Here is a 21,876-nt window from a genome sequence, read left to right as displayed (position 1 = left end):
AGTAAGTCTCCCAGCAGTATACCTTTACCAACTCCTGGCTCCCAATTTACGTAGAGTCTTTCCTCTGGCCAGATTTAATGTTCTTCCTTCAGCCATTTTATCTGGCAGATTTCATGGGATTCCTTATTATAGCAGGTGTTGTCCTTGTTTGATGGACTGTGTTGAAACTGTTTCCCATGTTCTTCTCCAGTGCCCTTTTTATCTGGCGCCACACCGCAATCTTCTATATCCTATATTAGCCCAACTTTCAGAGTTTTCTGATGATTTTAAGGTTCAGTTTCTGCTTGACAACCCAGATGGGGAAATAACTGAAATAGTAGCTAAGTTTCTCTACAGTGCCATGGCTATACGCCCTGACAAGTCATATTCTGTACTGGTTTTGCTGCACTGTTGCCCTGCTCCTATCTGTATTTTAATCTAATTTTGTATGGAGTCTCTGTAGTTAAAATTTTATATTTTATATATGCCAATAAAGGCTTGCTTGACTGACTGATAAGACCACTAAAGAAGTATCACCTACAGGAACTCTGAATTGCATTTCACTTCTCACCACCCTCAACACCTTTGCAGAAATATGCCATATGGTCAATACCTATGTTTGCATTGCAATGGGACCCTACAGCAGGATTTTCTGAAGGAAAGAGATAAATTAACTAGAGACCTTTTTGATAGGGGATATCCCTCCCACAAGTGCTGGAGTCTGCGGCATCTGGGGTGTCTAGGGATGAGCCCTTTAAACCCAAAGAACGAGACCAGAGTAGAGGTTTGCAGTGGGCAATTGATTATAACCACCTCTCGAGGGGCATAAGTAAAATAATTAAGAAACATTGGCATCTGGTAGACCACGTACCAGGTTGCAACATAGCCCTCTCAATAGGATATTGACTGACCAGATCACTAAAGAATATGCTGGTCTATTCTGATTTTTAAAAAACTGAGACTGCCCAGGATGGACACATGGGCCACTTTAGGTGTGGGTGTAATGTCTGTAATTTGGCAGCTACGGGCAAAGAATTCAGGGTAAACTCCACCGGACATGCTATTACCCTGCGTGATTTCTCAACGTGCAGTACTGCTTGCCCCAAAGTTTATATTGGCAGTACACAGAGAGCAGTAAAAACTAATGTGCAGGAACATATTTCAAGAATTCGTATTAGAACAGTGGAGGCAACCCTTTGCCGATACTTTATTGATCACCATAATGAAACAAGGGAGTTTTGGTACTGAATACCGGTGCGGAAATCTAACAGGTCCAACGACTTAGAGAGGGATTTATTGAGACATGAGTGTTTTTGGATCCAGGAATTAAGTTACCTCCTAAAGGGTTGAATCAAACAATTGATTATTCATGCTACTTAAGAAGGTAGCACAGAATATTAGTCTGTCCATCCTAGATGTTGCATATTTCTTCAAGGCTACAGCAAAATGCTCTGGAGTAATTGGTGTTAGCATAGCCCAGTGTATATAGAGGGCACATCAGCAATTACCACACCCAGACTGCATTACATTCACTATGGGGAACATTGCAAAAGAAAATGTACATTGCAGTGTTTTAAGTAATAGTTCATAATGACTTCGGAGTGTGATATGAATTATATACAGGACCAATATTTATTGATATTTTTTTTCTGCTTGTGTGACTTAGGAAATTTTTTGTATGTATCCATGATGTCCCTGAGGAAGATACTTTGAAACAGGAGTAGAACTAGCATCCTGTTGGACGTTATGGACATTTAACCCTGGACTTGATATAGCAGCGGCTTGGAATGCAATTTGTAGAGATACACGCATCAGGGATCGGTTTGTTCCACACAATCTGTGGTTTGAATGTCCCTTAGCCAATCATAAGAAGAGACAGACGCAGAGTCCTGTGAATGAAGCAAGTCTACTACGTTTATTAAACGTGGAGGTTACACAGAGAGTAAAGGGTTCCCTTGTGTCCAACGCTCATCAAAGCTACAATAGCTGTGCAAAGCATTTTATACCTTTTGATTAATTGCAATATTTGTTGTTCTATTGGCTCAAATATTACTGTGGTCCCCATTGGCTCAAGTGGGCTACCACCTCTAATGATACAATAGTCCAGGGGTATTCTGATTGGAAGAAATAACTTTGGTCACAAGCACAATTACACTATTTCCTGATTGCCATTGCTTATCTTATCAATGCTTGTTTTATCTCTAGAAGGAACGTCTCTCTTCCTTTCCCACACACCTCTTTCATAGGGTTTCCATTTTGCCCATTTCTCTGGCCCATGTAACATTTTACCCAGGGCGCCCCAATGTCGCTTTCGGCAACCTTGTATGCCACAGGCAGAGACTGTTTCTCTGGGTTCTGTGGGAGGGGAGCGCTCTCCCTTCCGGAGGAATGTGCTTGGAGTTGCATTTAGCACCCATTCCCCTTCTTTGTGGTTTCCTCTCAGCCTTGAGAGGTACTTTTTAATCTAACTCACAGCTAGCTTCCTTCTTTTCAGTAACATATTTTCTTTCCCGTTCTCTCGTGGTTACATTTTGCACGAGCAGTTTTACTAAGAAGTTTCTGTATCAAGTCATAAGCAGGTGTCTTGCAGGTGCAACTACCTTATAGCAAGCTTCACCGTGGCTGGTCTCAATCTTCACAGTGACTGGCATACATAATGTACATTCTGCTTTGGTCTTTTGTTTCAAGTCTCATTGTCTTGCAAGTTGCATTACAAATACTACATTAGCTCCTGAGAATAATAATGCATAGCAATAGTAAAGGCACATGAAATATTCTTCTTCATTAAATCTACTTCCCACAAGTTGAAGGACTAAATACCTGGATAAGAGAAGTAATGAACTGAATACTTACCTGTATTGGACTTACCTCTGGATCCGAAGCAATACTGCAATTTACTTCCAGCCGTCTGCACTTGAACCAATAGGATGTGAACATATTTATTGATACATTTTGTGAATATTTATTGGCTACATTGTAATATTTATTGTAGGTACATTGTTATATTTATAGGATTGTTATTTATTCACATATTAGCACTGTGCACTTTATTAAATTAAGAATTGGTAAGTTTGCTTTCCCCAGAAGAACTTGTATCTTCAGTTATTAGGTTCTTGTCCGTAGAGCCCTTTAATTGCATGCAGTACCTGAATGTAAGAAAGGCAAGATATAAATCCCTTAATAAACAAAATTTGAAATGATGGCCCAGTCAAGCACTGAATTTTTTTGTTGCTTTACATAGTCCATTGTACATCTTTCTTTTTTTGCCTATATGCTGTAGCATACTCAGCTACTTAATTGTCAAAAAGATTTCTACCATTTGCAAACACGAGTTCTTCTGTTAAATGCTCTTGCTGACCAATGAGAGTTCCATCCTGAACAAGCCGTGGAAACCACCAGACTTCCTCTGCGGGATGTCAGAAGAAAGCAGCTGAGTGGAGGAAGTGTTGCCTCTCAGTTGATTTTTAGTAAAGCAGCAACCATGTCCTTTGGACGTAGCTTCACTGTGCTTTGCCCTCTCTTTCTTCTTGGTGTGGCCGGGACATCCAGTGGTAAGAACAGAAAGTGTTCCTTTGCTGAATTGGCATAGGTGTGTTAAATAATGCTAGGTATCGCTGGTACTTTGCTTTTTTTTAGCCCAGGACATCTGCGGGCTGTGTGTGTGTTGTGGTTTTAACATTGACTGTTTGGGTACTATAATTCCTTTGTCCAAAAGAGGCTACAGCGAAGTTTCCAGCAAGAATATACTCGGCAAAGTTTTCAGACATTTCACCTGAGGACAGCATATTAGAGCTTGTGGCACCAGCTTTGCTCCTGGGTATTTAATTGCTATCCAAAATATAAATCTCTACACAGCTGTACCTACAAAATACTTATCTGCCAGGTAACCAGGGCTTTTTTTCTGGGGAAAGAGGTGGCAGAAATCAGTGGGTTGCCCTTGGAGAAAATGGTCACATGGCCGGTGGCCCCACCCCCTGATCTCCAGACAGAGGGGAGTTTAGATTGCCCTCCGCGGAGGGCAATCTCAACTCCCCTCTGTCTGGAGATCAGGGGGCGGGGCCACCGGCCATGTGACCATTTTCAAGAGGTTCCGGAACTCCGTTCCACTGCGTTCCTGCTGAAAAAAAGCCCTGCAGGTAACTATGTCCATATGCACACATGAGAAAGGTAGATTATAAATGAAGTAAGCAAACAAATCCTGAAAGTTCAGTGGCAGGACTAGGAAGAAGGTGACAATCCTAGACATATGTGTGTGATGCTCAGGAGCAGGTGGGGATTCTAAGTGTCCCAGGAGGGAGTTGAGACCAGGGGCTCAGCAGCACACGCAGCAACACAGCATGCCGCTGCTGGATCTGACCAGGCTAGCAGTGACATGCCATCCCCACATTGCTGCCAACATCATTGGGATTCAGCTCAGCCCAGGTTCCTCCAGAGAGCAGCTCACTGGGAACTTCCCCAGACAGTTAAAGGACCATTTCCACTTCCCTGTCACATGGTAGAAAGGACAGAGTAGAACCAGACATTACAGCTGACGATGAAGACACAGGTTTAGTTAGGGGCCTCTTTGTCAGGTGCCAGGCAGGGGTAGTGCAGGCTGCGTTGCTGGAGTGTGGAGGGCTCAGGCAAGGGGCTGGTCCCAGCAGTGTAGCCAAGGTTCAGTCCTGGGTCAAAAGCACAGAGTCCAAAAAGCCAGTTGTAGCCTAGTCCAAGGGGCAGTCCAAAATGTAAGGCCAGGAGGAGTTCGAGAGTCATCCATAGACAAGTTCCAGGGCTGAGCAGAGGCAGGGCCAGTCCAAGACATTGCAGGAACCAAGACAGGGTTCGATGCAAGAGTCAGAAGGGTGGCAAGGTGTTGCTTCCACGCCCCATGGTCTTCCTTGGCTGGGTTTTATTGCTAGGTGCCAGAGGGCTGGGCTTGCTGCCAACCACTTGGGAGTGATCCTGGGGCTGTTCCTCATCTCTTATCAGCAAGCAGCTGGCACTGGGCCAGGAGGCGTGTGCTTGGCCGTCTCTCCCGCAAGCTTGTCCTTAGCCTCCATCTGCGGCTGGGTGTGGTCGATGCTGGAGGGCTGGGAACGCTCAATGGAGTGACCCCTGTTGCTGCTTCTGGGCTGGAGGGCGTTGGTGGCTCTGCCTCAGCTGCTGGCTGTCGGTTCTGATGATCCTGCAGCTCCTCAGTCTGCTTGCTGATTCCTGGTTCAGGGCTGGCTACCCAGGGACCCCCCTTCTCCTGAGGAGCCCTCCGTGCTACTGTGCCCTGACTGGCCCACAACACTCTTTATTGGTCGTGGAGCCCGAACTGTAATAGCCCATCATGTGCACATTTCTGCAAACTTTGCAGTCCTGTCCCAACCATCTTTGTAGAGCAAGGAACAAAGTCAAAAGAAAAGAACGGTTTTATCTTATTCAAATGGGAATGTATAGAAACGAGACATATGAGCAGGGCTTTTTTTCTGGGAAAAGAGGTGGTGGAACTCAGTGGGCTGCCCTCGGAGAAAATGGTCACATGGCTGGTGGCCCCGCCCCCTGATCTCCAGACAGAGGGGAGTTTAGATTGCCCTCCGCGCCGCTTCAGCGGCGCGGAGGGCAATCTCAACTCCCCTCTGTCTGGAGATCAGGGGGCGGGGCCGCTGGCCATGTGACCATTTTCACGAGGTTCCGGAACTCCATTCCACCGTGTTCCCCCTGAAAAAAAGCCCTGCATACGAGGCATACAAGCTGCCTTCGGTAAGATAAACTGGTATCTCTGCTGTGGTTTGTGTCTGGAGCAGTGAAAGATCAAAGAGGAGATTCGAAAGAAGAGTTCGTGCTGATGTTGGTATTGTTCTCAGGAGTTAAGAAGGAGTATTGAAAGATATGCAGCCGCTGAAAGTTTTCCTTGGGGGTGGGGGAACGCTGGTGCATTCATTGACATTATTTCTTATTAGTGGTGAGATGGTCACCAAATGATAGGTAGGATTGAAATCTGCATCATGCCTCTGTTTGCCACTTAGAACGTGGGGAAAGGTGGGGTGTAAATGAAGTAAACAAATACCTCACTGGCGTTTCTCCAGACTGAAGGATTTTCGCCTGCAGAGGGTGCCTTTCGACCTTCCCCCCCTCCCACTTCAGCCCACTAGGCCAGAACGGCATGGGGGGGGGGTGGCATTTGGGGCTGCAGCAGGAAGGAGGCCTGAAGGTTGCACTTTGCGGGCGGAAATCCTTCCGTCTGTGGAAAGGCTCCAGTGGATCCAGTCCCATGTCTTTGGGTAGTTTGGGGCTGCAGATCAGTTTTTACACATGCTGTGGCAGTACACCCCCCTGTCCTATGAGTGCTACTCCATTTGGCTATCTTTGGATGTTTTATAGTTTTTATAGTTTTAAACTGTATGAATTATTTGATGTAATTTTAAATTTGTGTGTAAATTGTGATCCGCCCTGAGCCTGCTGGCGTGGGGAGGGTGGAATACAAATCCAATAAATTAAATTAACTTTTGAGGCATCTAGGTTTCCAGTGATTGTCCTGAGACTTCACCAGCATTGCACTGGTCTCCCGGTTCAGCCAACTTCTCCTTTGGTACGCTGATCATTTTAGAAATTACCCACCGAGGGGGCCAGTAGTCCCAGCTTCCCTCCCTGTATTAATGTTCTAAGGCTCCACCCAGGGCTCATTTCGAGGGGGAACGCACAGGAATGCAGTTCCAGCAGTTCCCCAAAGAGGTCACATGACAGGTGGCCCCACCCACCTGACTCTCAGCCATTTGGGGCCCGTTTTGGCCTGGATTGGGGTCGAAACGGACTGGATCGGGCCTCTGATGGGTGGTGGATCACTCTCCCGCTCAGCAGCGGCCGGATCCTGACCATTTCGGGGCCCTTTTCAGCCCTTTTCAGCCCCTTTTTGCCATTTTGGGCCCAATTTCGGCCCTGAATGGCCAGGATTGGGTCCAAAACAGCCAGAATAGGTGATGTCAGGGGGTGTGGCATACGCAAATCAGTTATACCAATGACACACTTCCGGTGATGGCAAGAGGCGTGGCATATGCTAATGATGTATGCTAATGAGTTCCTCCAGCTCTTTTTCTACGAAATGATCCCTGGCTCCACCTAATGCTTCCGTCTCCTGCTGCCCAGCAAGTAGTTACCATGGAGATGGCTTACTGTTTACTGTTCTTGCACACGTCCAGGGAAATAGCAGTCTAGTAACTAACTGCCTTCCTTCTCCGACACCCTTTTCAAATACTGTGTTCAAACAGTGGAGATCTATGTGGTACAAGGAACAACTACAAGCTTTTAAAATAGTAAAGAGTTTATTAAAAATAAAAAATCCACACACATACTCTTTGCACTGCAATGGAGAGAACAAGGAACACAAAGATGTAAACACATGGTTCCTAGGTAGGGATGCCATTCCCCCACTCCCACTCTCCACCCCCCCCCACCCTATCTTACCTGGCTGGCAGAGGAGGCTTGGGCCTCCCGGGGATGCACTCCCGCAGGCCAGATCTGGGCTGAATCGGGCCCAAATCAGGTCACGGCAGAGTGCAGGAGCACTCCTGTGCTCCTCAGTGGCCTGATCTGGGCCAATCTGGGCCCGATTCAAGCTTGAATCGGGCTGGATCAGGCCACTGTGGAGCGTGGGAAAGCTCTTGCACTCCACAGCAGCCCATTCTTGGCCAATTTGGACCGATCCGGGCCTGATCCAGCCCCCCCACAGAGCACAGGAGCGCTCCCGGGGGCGGCCACGGCCCACACGATGACATAACTTCCCAGAAGTGATGTCATTGCACAGGCCAAGGAGTGGGCATGCACTTTGTGCACGCGCAACTCCCAACGTACAAGGTAGGTGCCAGATCCTCCACCAGCTGCTCGGAGGTCAGGGGGACCTGGCAACCCTATCCCTTGGCTGTATGCGGGCCCTACAGGCCCTTGTTGATCTCATTCTAAGGCAGGCTTTTTGAACTTACAATGTTCTAGAAGCTTCTGATCACCTTGGACTCTGTCCAGGCTGTCAGCTTTTTGCCTGCTCTTTATGGCAATGGCAGTCATCAAGATGAAGCCCAGGTGTGAGAGCTCCTTCCTTCAGATAGAATCATCCAAAAATGGACTCTCTAGGCTCTGGTATATCTTGAGTTTGATTAAAGAGTGAATGAAGAGAGTTTATTCATGAACTACAACTCTGACAAAAAGCTGAGAGAAGCAGAATGGATACTAACTGCCTCACTAAACAGAGAGAGGGAGGTCTCTGCAGGACTGGATCGAGGAGGGGGCGGGGCGGGGGGGTAGCCTGCCCTCGGCTCTGCTGCCAGCCGCCGGGAGCGCGCCAGAGGTGGTGGCTTGCTGCGCGGGAGGCTGAGCGCAGGGTTGGAAAGCCAATTGGGCGGCTGGCTTGCTGTGCGTGCAGAACCTCCCCAGCCCTGTGCTCAGCCGCCCGCGTGGCAAGCCAGCCGCCCCAGCGCACGCACACGCCATCGCCGCCAGCTCCGTGGTGCACCAGGCGCTGGGACAGCCGGCTTGCCATGCGTGCAGCATGCTCCTGCCCTGCGTGATGATGTCACGGAAGCTCCAGGAGTGCGCGTGCGCACGGGGGCTGGGCAAGGGTTGCATCGGGCGCCAGCAACCCTAGATCCGGCCTTGGGTCTCTGGGAAGAAGCAGAAAGTAGCCTAAGAATACCAATCTGGAGACAGGCAAGAAGGATCCCACGCGGCCGTCAGATTTGCTGCCTCCTGCAAGTATTCAGTGCCTTCTGCCTTCTCTGTACACCAGGCATTGTAGTTCCTACACACTCCTTCCATGTAAATGGATTTTATTATCTCTATTATCTCTACCTCTTGTGGGTCAAAGAATCCTTTCCTGAAATCTCCAGAAAGATACAATCTAGCCTCTTGCAGCCCCCCCACCCCCCAAGTATCTACGTATTCAATTACGGCTGAGGAATGAAGGAGCCACCTATTTCGCTGCCACCAGCCAGGATGGCCATTAGCCTTCCCAAAGCATTCATGGCGAGTACTTTGACGATACTTGGAAGCAACTGACTTGCTCACTCCCGCCTGTCTTCTGCTAGGAAAGAGATAAACCCTTTAAAACAAAATGTGGGGTTTTTTGTCACGCTCAAACCCCAAAGTAAATAGGTATTTCTCCACACAATCCATTTTAGAAGTTAGAAATCAAGCTTGAAAATCAAGAGGGTGAGTTGCCTAGGTAGTATTTAGTAGTGACCCCTTTTGAGTGTGGGTCATACATGCGCCTATGCTCGATTGCTGCATTTGCGATCATCAGTTAATGAATGTGATTAATGTAGACATATTCTTGGTATTCATTTTTTAAAAATTTCTTCATTTGTGCAAAGCAAAAAAAGAAACAAAAAGACACACACAAAAAAACCTAAAACAAAAAAAGGAGTGCTGGCAAATCTATACATAAGCTTCTATAAAAGGTCTCCAAATGTCTAAAAACAAGTCCATACGCAATTGTCATCTATATGCAATATGTTCAAATGTTGATAAGTTTATAAAGTCCTCAATCCAGTGAGTTATAGGAAGCGGGCTTTTGTCTTTCCAATGCTGTCTTTTAGCGACAGAAAGGGCACAGAGGGTCCATTTCTGTTGATCAGTAGTTGGGTTCCATGAGACAGGTAAATAGCTTAAAAGTACTTAAACATCCTCAAAGATAAATGAGAACCCTCATACAAAATTAACATGAGTGATGACTGCCTCTCAAAAGGACCAAATAACTGGACATGTCCAAAGCATATACTTAAGAGATGCATCTTATAAGGTACAACGCCAACAATTATACACTGTACTAAAAAGGTGCTGTGGTGTCCAACATACCCTAAACGACAGCAACTGCACACTTGTAAATATACATTTAAGTTGGCAGTTGCTTTTTAGTTGCACAAGCACATATTCAGGTTTAGCTTCCTGCAATGTACTTACCCAACTTATGCACTCATCTTTGAAGTCTAATCTCTTGTTGAAATACATCATTAGTTAAAGTTATGTGCTTTTCTGGGAAAAAAACCTACCCGCTTCTCAGAGAGATGTTTCAACACTCTTTAAAGTGTCCCAAGCCATCAAGTGCTAAATGACACTTAACCACAGATGGGGCCTTTTACTGTGAAGAAACCACCAATTCTTCCTCACATGACACCAGTCTTAAATGATACTTGTTCTTGCTTTCTAAACTCAACAGTTAAAGGGGTTTTGGGGAGAGGGGTAAATTCAGTGGCATAAAGTGATACAGAGACTCATATGTCAGGGCTGGAGGACTACATTAAACTACTGGTGTCCTACAGGCCAGATTTGTTTGGCCCAAGCGCCTCGGCCAGAGTCTAGCACTCATTTTTAATCTGTTCATTCACAGAGAAATTTGTCTGAAACCTTGGAAGGGAGACATATAAATAAATAAATGCAATTTAAACGCATACAGCATCTCCTTGGTTTGTATATAACATCCTGGCCCTGCCGAAATGCACGGACAACACAACACAAATATGAAGAATTTAGAGCCCCAGTCTAACTACAGAGTTCTCACTGCAGATGCTCGGACTGCATTGAAGCGGGCTGCTTTTGTTACTAAGCTGGCCTGTGGGTGATCATGGAGGGAGATTAAAGCTTTCGTGTTGCTTTGGGCATAGACCGCTGTCCTCTCCTCCCTGTGACTTTGTAGGGTTTATGGCACAGCTTCTCAGCTGGCATAGGGCACTTCTCAGATGGCCCCACATCTGAGGAGGCACTTGGCCCTACCTGCATCTCGTAACCGATGGTGGATTTCCATCACACTTTTCCTTGGAAGATCTAGTTCTGTACTTCGTGTCTCAGCGTGCCCTCAGGCTTGCTGCTTTGATGCCTGCTTCGTTTCTCCTCAGGCTTCTCCCCCAACCATGTCAGAACTCATCCATAGAAGTGTCCTTTACCAGAGCTTGCTTACATATCTGCAAGTAGGGTTGCCAGCCTCCAGGTGGTGGCTGAAGATCTCTCAGATTGACAACTGAGCCCCCGGTGACAGAGATCAGTTCCCCTGGAGAAAATGGTGGCTGTGGAGGGTGGATTCTATGGCACTATACCACTCTGAGGCCCCTTCCTTCCCCAAACCCCCCTCTCCAGTCTCCACCCCCAGAATCTCCAGGAATTTCCCAACCTAGACCTGGCAACCCTAAATAAATCATTATGTAGGCCCCAGAAACCTAATTAAAGAAATCCATGTTTGGGCCATTAGCAGAGTCTATCACGTGGCATAGGAAGCGTGATTACAGGTGGTTGTGTGAGCTGGTTCTGCTGGCCGGTGTGTGTGCAGGAGAGAAAATAACAAAAGCATACACTTGGTTTATATTTAGAAAAAAAAATAGAGTTCTTTATTGCAGAAACTCCATACTCTGATAGGAAAGAAGGAGAGATAGATCCAAAGGAGGAGAGAGAGATCCTAACTACCTATCTAGTCTAAGGATGGACTGCATCCGTGCAGGGAGGCAAAGGAGAGAGGTGTTGCCTGGATCAAAGCCAGGAAGAGAAGGAGAGAGAGGGAGGAAGTCAGGAGGAGGAAATCCTGAGAATAGCAACCTGCATATCAAAGGACAGTCAGAGCAGTAAACAATAATAAACAGAGTGCCCTGACCTCTCTATCTTTCTAGCTCTTTGGTTTGTCCCCCTCTGAAACCTGAGCAGAGAGACTGCGCTGGGTCCTCCTCTTCCAATAGTAAAGCAACTGAAACTTTCGTCTCCCTTGCGGTTTTATTTTTTTTGCTTTTATTTTTTGCAAAATGCTGGAAGCAGGAGATCTTTGAGCAGAGAGTGGTTCCAGCGAACAAGATTGTGCTCTCAAGAAAGCTTAGGACTTGGCCGTTGACTACGTTACACCATAAGGAAGGCAGGAACTGTGGCTACGGTCACCTCCAGGGCCATTTCCAGATGGCTTACCTACCTCCGGAACGTCGCGCCATGTTGCGGGGAAAACGTGAAATATCGCGTTTTCTCGTGTGAGTTTTGCGCGACGTCACACGTCACGCGACGTCAAAACTCATGCGAGAAAACGCGATATTTCGTGTTTTCCCCGCAACATGGCGCGACGTTCCGGAGGCAGGTAAGCCATCTGGAAATGGCCCAGGTTAGATGACTGCAACTCGCTCTACACTGGGCTACCCCTGGGCCTGCTCTGGAAGCTACAACTGGTCCACAATGGGGCATATTCTAATGAAGACGCTGTCCTGGATGCATATTACGCCTGTTCTGCGCCAGCTGCATTGGCTGCCAGTGGAATTCCACATCAGGTTCAAGGTTTTGGTCTTAACCGTTAAGGTTCTTAGTGGACTGGGACCAACATACCTGCAGGACTGTCTCTCACCCTACGTTCCTCGGAGAATGCTCCAGTCAGCAGAAAAACAGCTACTGGTGATCCCTGGCCCCAGGGAGATTTGCCTTTCCTCAATCACGGCCAGGGCTTTTTCAGCTCTGGCCCCCCCCCCCCCGCCCCCAGTGGAACTCTCTGTCTTTGGAGACCCAAACCTAGTGGGACCTATCGTCATTCCACCGGGCTTGCAAGACAGAGATGTTCTGCCAGGTTTGTGGGGTTTGAGGCAGGTGGTTTCTCCAACCGGCCTCTTGCCAATGGGGAGGGGGGGACATGCTGCCCTTCCAATTTTAGGTTGTCATCAGGTGGACAGCCCCCCTGCCCCCCGGGCCCTGATACTTAGAAAAAGGGGGATGTACTGAGTGCGCTGAATTATGATGTTTTAATATAATTTTAGCTGCTACCACTGTTTTTATCTTCATGTTTACTATTATGTTGTGCTCTACTCTGAGCCCGCTTGCGGGGAGAACAGACAAAAAGTCTCATTGTCGTTGTCATCATCATCATCATCATCATCATCATCATCATCATTATCAGGGCTTTTTTCAGCCGGAACGCAGTGGAACAGAGTTCTGGCACCTCTTGAAAATAGTCACATGGCTGGTGGCCCCACTGCCTGATTTAAACTTTAAAAAACTTGTTCCAGCTAACCCAAAGTGACGTCATTGTGCAGTCCCGGGAATGTGTACGCACTTTGCATGTTCGCATGTGGTACCAGAGGCACCACCTCCCACCAAGAGTTGCCCCCTGTGCTGGCAACCCACTGAGTTCCACCACCTCTTTTCCCAGAAAAAAAGCCCTGATGGTGATGATGATGATGATGATGATGATGATAGCATCATTTGCATTACTTGTTAGTCCCCTATCAGATTGGTGATTACAATATTCCTTCTACCATGTGAGAGGAGGCATAAAAATAAGAATTTATCCTTTGGCTTCGATATGACCTACATAGCCAATCAAGGTGAATTCATAACTTCGTTTTTTAAAAAATGTATGTTATGTTGTTTGTGGCTATATTTCTCCCACCCACCCCCTTTGCAAGTCTATAAAGCGTGCATGTGTTCTTTCACACAGTTCCTAGATATGATCTCTTGAAAAACTTTTAACAACAGCTTTGGAACTTCCACGCTTGCCTAATGGGGTACTGGCAGTGACAATGCATTGTTACTTCTTTTATGAAACCGTCAATCTTTAGAAATGGAAATTTTTCCACAGAAAATTGAGGTGCTGGAAAACAGTCCAGAAAAAAATTCTGCCCCACATGTTTGGAGGCGGGGGGGACTCACTGTGGAAGGGGGCGAGTGCAGAGCTGGAAGGTTCAGTGGGAAGGCAGGAGGGGGTGTTTTGGCTAGCGTGGCTCATAAGAAGGTCTTCTGGGGCAGAGCTTGGGTGCAGAGTGTGGGAGGAGTTTGGGGTGGGTAGAGCTACAATGGACTTGGCAAGATGGTTGGGGAGTGTAGCGCCTCACCCCACTCCAGTTTCCGGGAACCACCAGCTTCCGCTTGTCATTCTAGCAACTTCTGTGGCATCTCTCAGGACTACAGTAAAGAAAGTTTCTTCTGTGCCATTCCCTGCACAGGGCTCAGGAGCTCACCCTGCTGCGGGGGGCAGGTAGTGATTTAACGTGTTTTCTCACTGTATAAGACATCTCATGAATTGTGTGCTTAAGGATTGTTGCCTTTATGCAGGTAACTTTAGGCAACTGCCTGGTTCAACCGTTAAGCCTGGATCTCCTGTTCCCATCAAGACCAATGACTCAGGAGTTCAGAAAGCAGCTAGGTACGGTGTTTACACCTACAACAATAGTTCCAACGACATCTTTCTGTTCAAAGAATCTCACATAAACAAAGCCACGGTGCAGGTAAGAACTCTCTGGTTGCCGTAGTGCCAGTCAGGTCTGGGTTCAGCTGTTGAGGGCTAAACAAAGCCAATGTGTGGAGCTAGATTTCCTCAGCAATCATTTCCAATGAATCTGAAAGCCAAACCTGATATTACTGAGGACGTAATTTACGTACTTATTATTTAAAAATAATATAAGTATTATTTGTGTAATTAATTCCTTTATAAATATTCTTCAATATTTATATTTATGTGAGCATGTGTTGATGAGAGTGGTATTATTTACAGTTGAGGGTCTGTTCATTCTTTGCTGTGGGCAATCTACAGTGGTGGACTGTTGTCAATATATAAATTATATAGGTAAGGTAAGTACTTCGAGGGAAGCCCAATTTTTCTTCATTTAGGAAGAAATCATCCAGTGTTAGTTGGATGATCAAGTCTTCGTTCCCAGTAGCGGGTACGCTATTGCTTTTATTCCACTGTAGGTAATCAAACAAGTTATCCAGAGCTTTGTCAAACCACTGTGAATTTAGACAAAGAAGACGATGTGGTTTGTGGGTGGTGTGCAGCAGGGTTGGACTAAAATCTGGGAGACCCCAGCCTGAATCCCCACCCTGCCATAGAAGCTCACTGGGTGACCTTGGGCCAGTCATACATGCTCACCCTAACCTACTTCATAGGGTTGTTGTGAGGATAAAATAGAAGAGAAGAGAATGAGGAAAGATGCTTGGGTTCCCCACTGCGGGGGAGGGGAGCAGGGTCCAAATGAAGTAAACAAATAAATGTGTGTGCACTAGGGTTGCCAGGCCCCCTCAATCTCCCAGCGGGGGATCGGGGCCTGACTCCTACCTCTCTTCCGTGGGGGGTGCGTGCATCACGTCATCATGCAGCGCCCCCCCCCGAGCACCCACGCTCCACAGGGGCTCGCGTTGGGGGCTGCTGTGGAGCGCAGGAACACTCCTGCACTCCACAGCGGCCCAAAACGTGCCCGTGCATCAGGCCCATTTTGAGGCGCTGCAGAGCGCACGAGTGCTCCTGCACCCCGCAGTGCCTCAAAACGGGCCCATTTTGGCCTGGATTGGGCCCGTCTTGAGCTGCTGTGGAGTGCGGGAGCACTCCTGCGTGCAGCAGTGTCCCAAAACGGGCCCGATCCATGGGAGCGCGCAGCTATGCAGGGGAGCGTGCACAGAGGGTGCGCGCCCCCCTGCTGACTAGGTAAGTGGGGGCAGGATGTGGGGGCAAGGGTGGGGGATCCCCTTCCCCCACCAGGGGTCTGGCACCTCTAGTGTGCCAGAAATACCACAGGCAGAAATACTGCTATCATACCAGCTTTCAGCTGCCTGAAAAACTACCCCTTATCCTCAGCCTAGGTGAGGTTCTTTCGTCTGTACTTTATCCTTCCTGTTGTTGACTGACATGGAAACTGCTTTTTCTAGGTTGTGAGAGGGCTGAAATACAACCTTGATGTCAATATTAGCCGGACAGTATGCAGCAAAAGGAAACATCCCAGCTTGGACCGATGCCACTTTCAGAAGAGCAAGAAACTGAGACAAGTACATTGATTTCTCCTTACTTTTCCTTTGGAAACTACATTCCAAATGCATTGGTGACTTCAGTGGTAATGTCTTCATCTGTGCCAATAAGTAATATTCAAAAAAGAGCCCTGTAATATTTTAATAGACCACCACCCCCAATAAAAAGACACATGATGCAAGCTTTTGAGTTGTCCAGAATTCTTTTTCAGGCTATATATTAAAAAAAGAAAAGATGAGGTAAGATCTTTCGGGAGGCCACAATCCAGCCAGTATAGAATGCTTTGCTGACTTTAATGGGGGCGGCTGGTGTGATCCGTTTGCACCCTGCGGATGCTGGAAGCAAGAAGCAAAAAATGGAAGTCGTTCACCTGAAACATAACCAATAGTTGATCAAGTATTTAACTGGACATATATCTTTCATTTTAACAACTAAACTAAAATATCAAGCAATGTGCATGTATATAATAAAGAGGTAGCATTATCTACAACATTCTCTAGACTTCGTACATTCAGGAATCACTTCCCACATCAACTCACCTGCCACAGAACTCAGGCATGTTGAAAAGGATTTTGGGACATGTTCTAGCACATACACAACCGGTCTGAGCAATACACTGAGAAGGCTGTTGGGCCTCACAGTGCAATCCTATGTAGAGTTACTCTAGTCTAAAGTGCTCACTGATTTCCATGTTAATGCAGTGTTAATATAACCCAGATGTCAGATGCGCCCTGCTTATCTGCTCTGTATGTCTATTGCACTCTGTGTTATATTCTGGGCCTCTGAGAATGTGTGGAGGGCTATACGTGTAAACTGGGTAACTGTGTAGCTGTGAATCGCTTATCCTGCAGGTGGCTACTTTCACTTTCTCGGCTGGCATGGGGAAGTGTCCTTGGAGTGCCGGTGGGAGCCGTATCTCCCTGAAACATGGAATGAGCTCATCCTTCTCTTCTCTTCCCCTCCCCTACCCCATCCAACCTCCTAAATTCTAACGGTCCTTATCCCAGGGCAGGAACCTTGCCCTATAACTAACACTGTTTCCCCCCCTTTTCGTCACTTCTGCCAATGCTGTTGTCTGAGTGCACTGATACTGATGGATCTCTAATAAAGAAACTTTAACTGGACTCTTGGAGTGTCTACGTACAGTGAAGTATCTGGGGATCTCACTGGCACACCAGATCATGCTTTTTGCATGCTATAAGCTGCAGTGGAAGATAAGCAGTAGGGCGCATGCTGCCTTTCAGGGAAATGTGTCCATTTTTACCAGTTTTCCCATTGAGACACCCCTGATAAAATTCCAAGGAATCCTAGCATTCACTGAAACACAATTTTGAAAGAAAGCTCTGTTCTAAAGGGTGCCCAGGTGCTTTCAGGAACAGGAACGGAGTACAGTCCAGAATTCTATCACATTATTGCATGAAGCTGCCTTCTAGTGAGTGAGGCCATTTTTCAGTCAAGGTCAGCAGGTCGACTCTAACCGGCAGCAGCTCTCAGAGTTCCTTCACATCACCTCCTCCCTGATGCTTTTGGCTGGTGAGGCCAAGAACACAACCTGGGACCTTCGTCACACGACGCTCTACCGCTTCATTCAAACAACGCACAGAATGGCTTTGATGCCACTTTCTCACACTACTTGAGGCGCCTCTGGATGTCTCAAACTAGATGAGAGAAACTCCTATGCCTGCCTTGGTCCAATGTTTGGAGGGGTGATGCTGGTGCCGGAAAGCTCCCCTAGGCTTGGTACTTCTCATGTTATGCAAGGTATCCAAGCACCTTCTAACCCCTAAACCTGAACCTTTACAGACCCAAGAACAGACAATTAAGCTGAGAGGCCTTTGCTAAATTTTTCGCTGATAAAATAGCACGAATACGCTCTGATCTAGATGCTAGCTGCTATACAAACGAGATAGAAGAAATGCTTAACACACCATCTGGCCTATATTTGGACTGCTTTGAACCAATTACAATGATAGACCTTAACAGGATCCTGGCATCTATGAAAGCCACTACTTGTGCACTCGATCCTTGCCCATCTTGGCTGTTAAAATCAAGTAAAGATCACATAAGTGAACCACTGAGATCTATTGTAAATCAATTGCTAATTCAGAGCACCTTCCCCCGGCCACTCAAACAGGCAGTTATCTGTCCGGTAATTAAAAAACCATCTCTAGACAAAGCTGATGTGGCCAATTATCATCCAGTCTCTAATCTGCCCTTTCTGGGCAGTAGCTGACCAACTCCAGGTCTTCATGGAAAATTCTAGTGCTCTCTGGACCCTTTCCAGTCCGGATTCAGACCAGGGCATGGGACAGAGATAGCACTAGTAGCGTTAGTGGATGATCTCCATCTGAATATAGACAAAGGCCACGCCTCCTTATGGCTTCTATTCAATCTGTCTGCAGCCTTTGACACAGTAGACCATGCCATCCTTTTGTGGCGTTTAGAAACAGAAGTGGGCCTCAAAGGATGTGCCCTGAACTGGTTTAAATCGTTTCTCATGGAACGGACTCAAAGGGTTGCCGTCGGAGATCAGCTATCTCCAGAATGGGAGCTATCTTGTGGTGTTCCACAGGACACAATCTTATCTCCCATGTTATTCAACCTCTACGTAAAACCTTTAGGAGAACTCATTTGCAGCTATGGAGTGGGATGCCATCAATATGCAGATGACACCCAACTCTATATCTCACTATCTAGGTCCCTACAGGATGCGGCAGAAATCTTAGATCTCTGCCCGATAGCCGTGGTGAAATGGCTGAAAAATAACAAATTGAAACTGAACCCAGACAAGACTGAAGTGATGCTTGTTAGGAAGGCAGAGATCTTGAAGGACATTGTACTCCCCACTTTTGATGGAGTTCATCTGACCGTTGCAGACTCAATTAAGAGCCTCGGGGTTATACTGGATCCAGCACTACTACTAGAAAAACAAGTTAAGGCAGCTGCAAAAAATGCTTACTTATAATCTCACTCTAGCCTGGAAGATGGCTTCTTATCTTGACACGGCTGTCCTGGCCACTTGGATCCATGCTATGGTAGCATCAAAACTTGATTATTGTAATGCACTATACATTGGTCTCCCATCTCAGTTAACTAGGAGGCTCTAATTGGTGCAAAATGCTGCAGCTCAACTATTATCAGGAGCGAGCAGGAGCTTGAACATCACTCCCATCCTACAGTCGCTCTATTGGCTACCTATCAGTTACCATGCTCAGTTCAAGGTACTGGTTATTACATACAAAGTTCTTCACAGCCTTGGTCTGGCATACCTACGGGACCGCCTCCCTCCCTATGTTACTTCACGGCAGCTTCACTCATCTGAACAGGGTCTTTTGCAGGTGCCAGCCTGCACATGGGCGAAATCAACAGCAGCCCTTACACAGGCTTTCTCTGTGGTGGCCCCTACCCTGTGGAGGAGCCTGCCTGAGGAGGTCAGGAGAGCCCCTGCTTTCCTGGCTTTCCGCAAACAATGCAAAACTGATTTTAAAAGCCTTTTTTCTCAGCTAGGAGGGCAGTGTTGTACGGAAGGGGTCCCAGATGTTTCGCTAATGAGTTGGGAACCATAGACTTCACCATTATGTTGCCTTACATATTATCTGTTGCTTTAAATATGCACTCCTATATGCTACCTGTGCTTCATGTTGTTTAATGTAAGTCCTAGAATTGATTATATTCTGTTTCAGCAGTTCTTCAACCCCATATTGGATCCTTGCTAATGCTATTCTTTGTAAACTTACATTCTTTTACCCCATGACGTTGTTCATAGAAACGTTCTTGACCCTGTATGGAAATGCCTGCCCTTGTCCTTGCTACTGATTGTACTAATCTCACACTATGTAATCCGCCTTGAGTCTCAGTGAGAAAGGCAGAATATAAATGACCTAAATAAAATAAATAAATGTGGTGCAGACCGGAGCTGTATGTAGCAGCAGCTCCCACAATACAGAAGTAATGTAAGAAGGGGTCCCAGTGCTTACCGAAAGACTGAATAGCTTTGTTTTACTAGAGATCTTTGCTGTTAATTCAAATACTGTTATCATTCAAATGTTATCATATTTTGTAAAGGGCTTATTGATTGGCTGAATAGTTCTATCGTACTTGTAATCTCCCTTGAGTACCCGTGAGAAAGGCAGACTATAAATGAAAATAAATAAAAGAAACGAACGGTCTTTTCTGACCTCAGACTCTTCTTATAGAAGCAACTTTTCTATATTTTATAATTTACTGCAATAAGCTTGACCCTTACTAAACCAGAACATGGAAGTGAGATGAGCTCTTTGTTATTTTGGACACACAGCTGGTGCGGGAGTTTCTTATGTTTCAAGAACTGAGACGACATGTTTTAAGGCTGCAAAAGAGGAAGGGGAAACAATTTGAAATTCCTAGTCAGACTCTTGAAACCATTTTGACAAAGACATGAGAGGGCTTCCTGGATTTCAGAGTTGGAAGTCTTTAATGCTGATTTCTCTTTTTTCCCTCCCACAGACATTCAGATGTCATTTTGAAGTCTGGCTGACTCCTTGGCTGCAGAGAGTTGAAGTATTAGTCTCCAACTGCCAATGACTTCTCCAAAAAGATAGTTAAGGAGTCTACCAGTGGGTTCTTTGCTTTGTGACAAATTTGTCAATAAAGAAATCCAACTGAAAACATTTAGCATTTCCTTGGTTTTCTTTGGTTACTTTGACCAACTCTGGCCTAGGTGTCTACCCGTCAACTTTCCCATTCCTTCCCCAGCCCCATGGCCCCAATTGGACCCTGGACAAGATTCTCTTTGGGATTCCTTCCACATTATCTAAACCCCCGCTTTTAGCACAAATAAGGTAAACATAGTTTTTCTCTATACACATTGTACAATTTCCCCCATTTTGCTCCTCACATACATACCCCAGCCTTTCTTCAAGTGCTTTGGGATAAGAACCTGGTTGCCCCCAGGGCCGGCGCGCCCATGGAGGCCAGGTAGGCGGTGGCCTCGGGCGCGCGGGCACTGGAGGGGCGCTGGAGGGGGTGTTGGGGGCAGAGGCGCATGCAGCGAAGCTGGCATGACAGGGCCGCCTGTAGTTACTGCTGCAGCCAGCCAGCCAGCCCCTTGCTGCCGCCGCCGCCACACACCTCAGCCAGGCGCAGCCTCTGTGTGCCGCTCGAGCAGCGGCTCGTGGCTTCTGCGCCCAGCTGGGGCACGCAGCGGCGGCAGCACGGAGCTGGCTGGCTGGCTGCAGCAGCAGCTGTAGCCAGCCACGCCAGCTCAGCTGCACGCTCCTCCGCCCCAGCCGGGCGCAGAAGCCGTGAGCTGCTGCTGGGGTGGTGCACTTGGCTGGGGCATGTGGCGGCGGCATGTGGCAGCGGTCCGCGCGCAGCCCAGCCCCCCTGTGGTGCGTGATGACGTCTGCGATGACATCATCACGCCTCCTGTAGGGCGCGTGTGCACCCACCGCCACAGGCGCTAAAACCTCTGGCGCCGGCCCTGGTTGCCCCACCTTTTTTATTACCAGAATAACCCTCCAGGTTCAACCTCCTGTTAAAATGACCAGGGCCATTTTGACACTACTAACCTGCGTCTGTAACATTGCGAAACGTCGTGCAAAAACCCACAGAAGACAGCATCTTCTTGCGAGAATTTTGCGTGACATCGTGAGAGTTTTGTGCGACAGACATTGTGCAAAACTCTCGCGAGAAGATGCTATCTTCCGCGTTTTTTGCACGATGTTTTGCAATGTTACAGAAGCAGGTTAGTAGTCTGAAGGGCGTTTTTTCTGGGGAAAGAGGTGGTGGAACTCAGTGGGTTGTCCTTGGAGAAAATGGTCCCATAGCTGGTGGCCCCGCCCCCTGATTGCCAGAAAGAGGGGAGTTGAGATTGCCCCCCGCGCCGCTCAGTCAATGGAGCTTAGCAGTGGAGGAACGGACTGGCTGCCTGTGGAGCTTCGTACAATTTTCTGGACTGGAAAACTTTGTATGTGAAAATTAATGGGTAAATTAATTCAGTGCTGTCAGGGAGCAACTGACTACATGGTGACCGAGCCAAGGATTTTCAAGACAAGAGATGCGCAGAGGTGGCTTGCCCTTGCCTTCCTCTGCACAGCCACCTCGGTCTTCCTTGGTGGTCTCTATCCGAGTACTAACTGTGGCCAATCCTGCTTAGTTTCCAAGCTCAGGCTAGTCTGGGCTGTTCGGACTAATGAATCATTAAAATTCATCTGGTA

At 47.2% G+C, this 21,876-nt stretch overlaps 1 protein-coding gene across 1 annotated transcript; it reads left to right on the top strand.

The window, feature by feature from the left end:
* Window positions 1–3,440: 3,440 nt before the first annotated feature.
* Window positions 3,441–20,254, top strand: CST7 (cystatin F). Its single transcript, XM_054987486.1, has 4 exons — window positions 3,441–3,530; window positions 13,996–14,168; window positions 15,583–15,699; window positions 20,165–20,254. Exons 1-4 carry the CDS (start codon window positions 3,461–3,463, stop codon window positions 20,240–20,242), a joined length of 438 nt encoding a protein of 145 aa, XP_054843461.1. The 5' UTR covers window positions 3,441–3,460; the 3' UTR covers window positions 20,243–20,254.
* Window positions 20,255–21,876: the final 1,622 nt, after the last annotated feature.

This window comes from Eublepharis macularius, chromosome 8 (assembly GCF_028583425.1).
Source record: "Eublepharis macularius isolate TG4126 chromosome 8, MPM_Emac_v1.0, whole genome shotgun sequence".
Lineage (NCBI taxonomy): Eukaryota > Metazoa > Chordata > Lepidosauria > Squamata > Eublepharidae > Eublepharis > Eublepharis macularius.
This window is presented reverse-complemented; position numbering and strand designations above follow the sequence as displayed.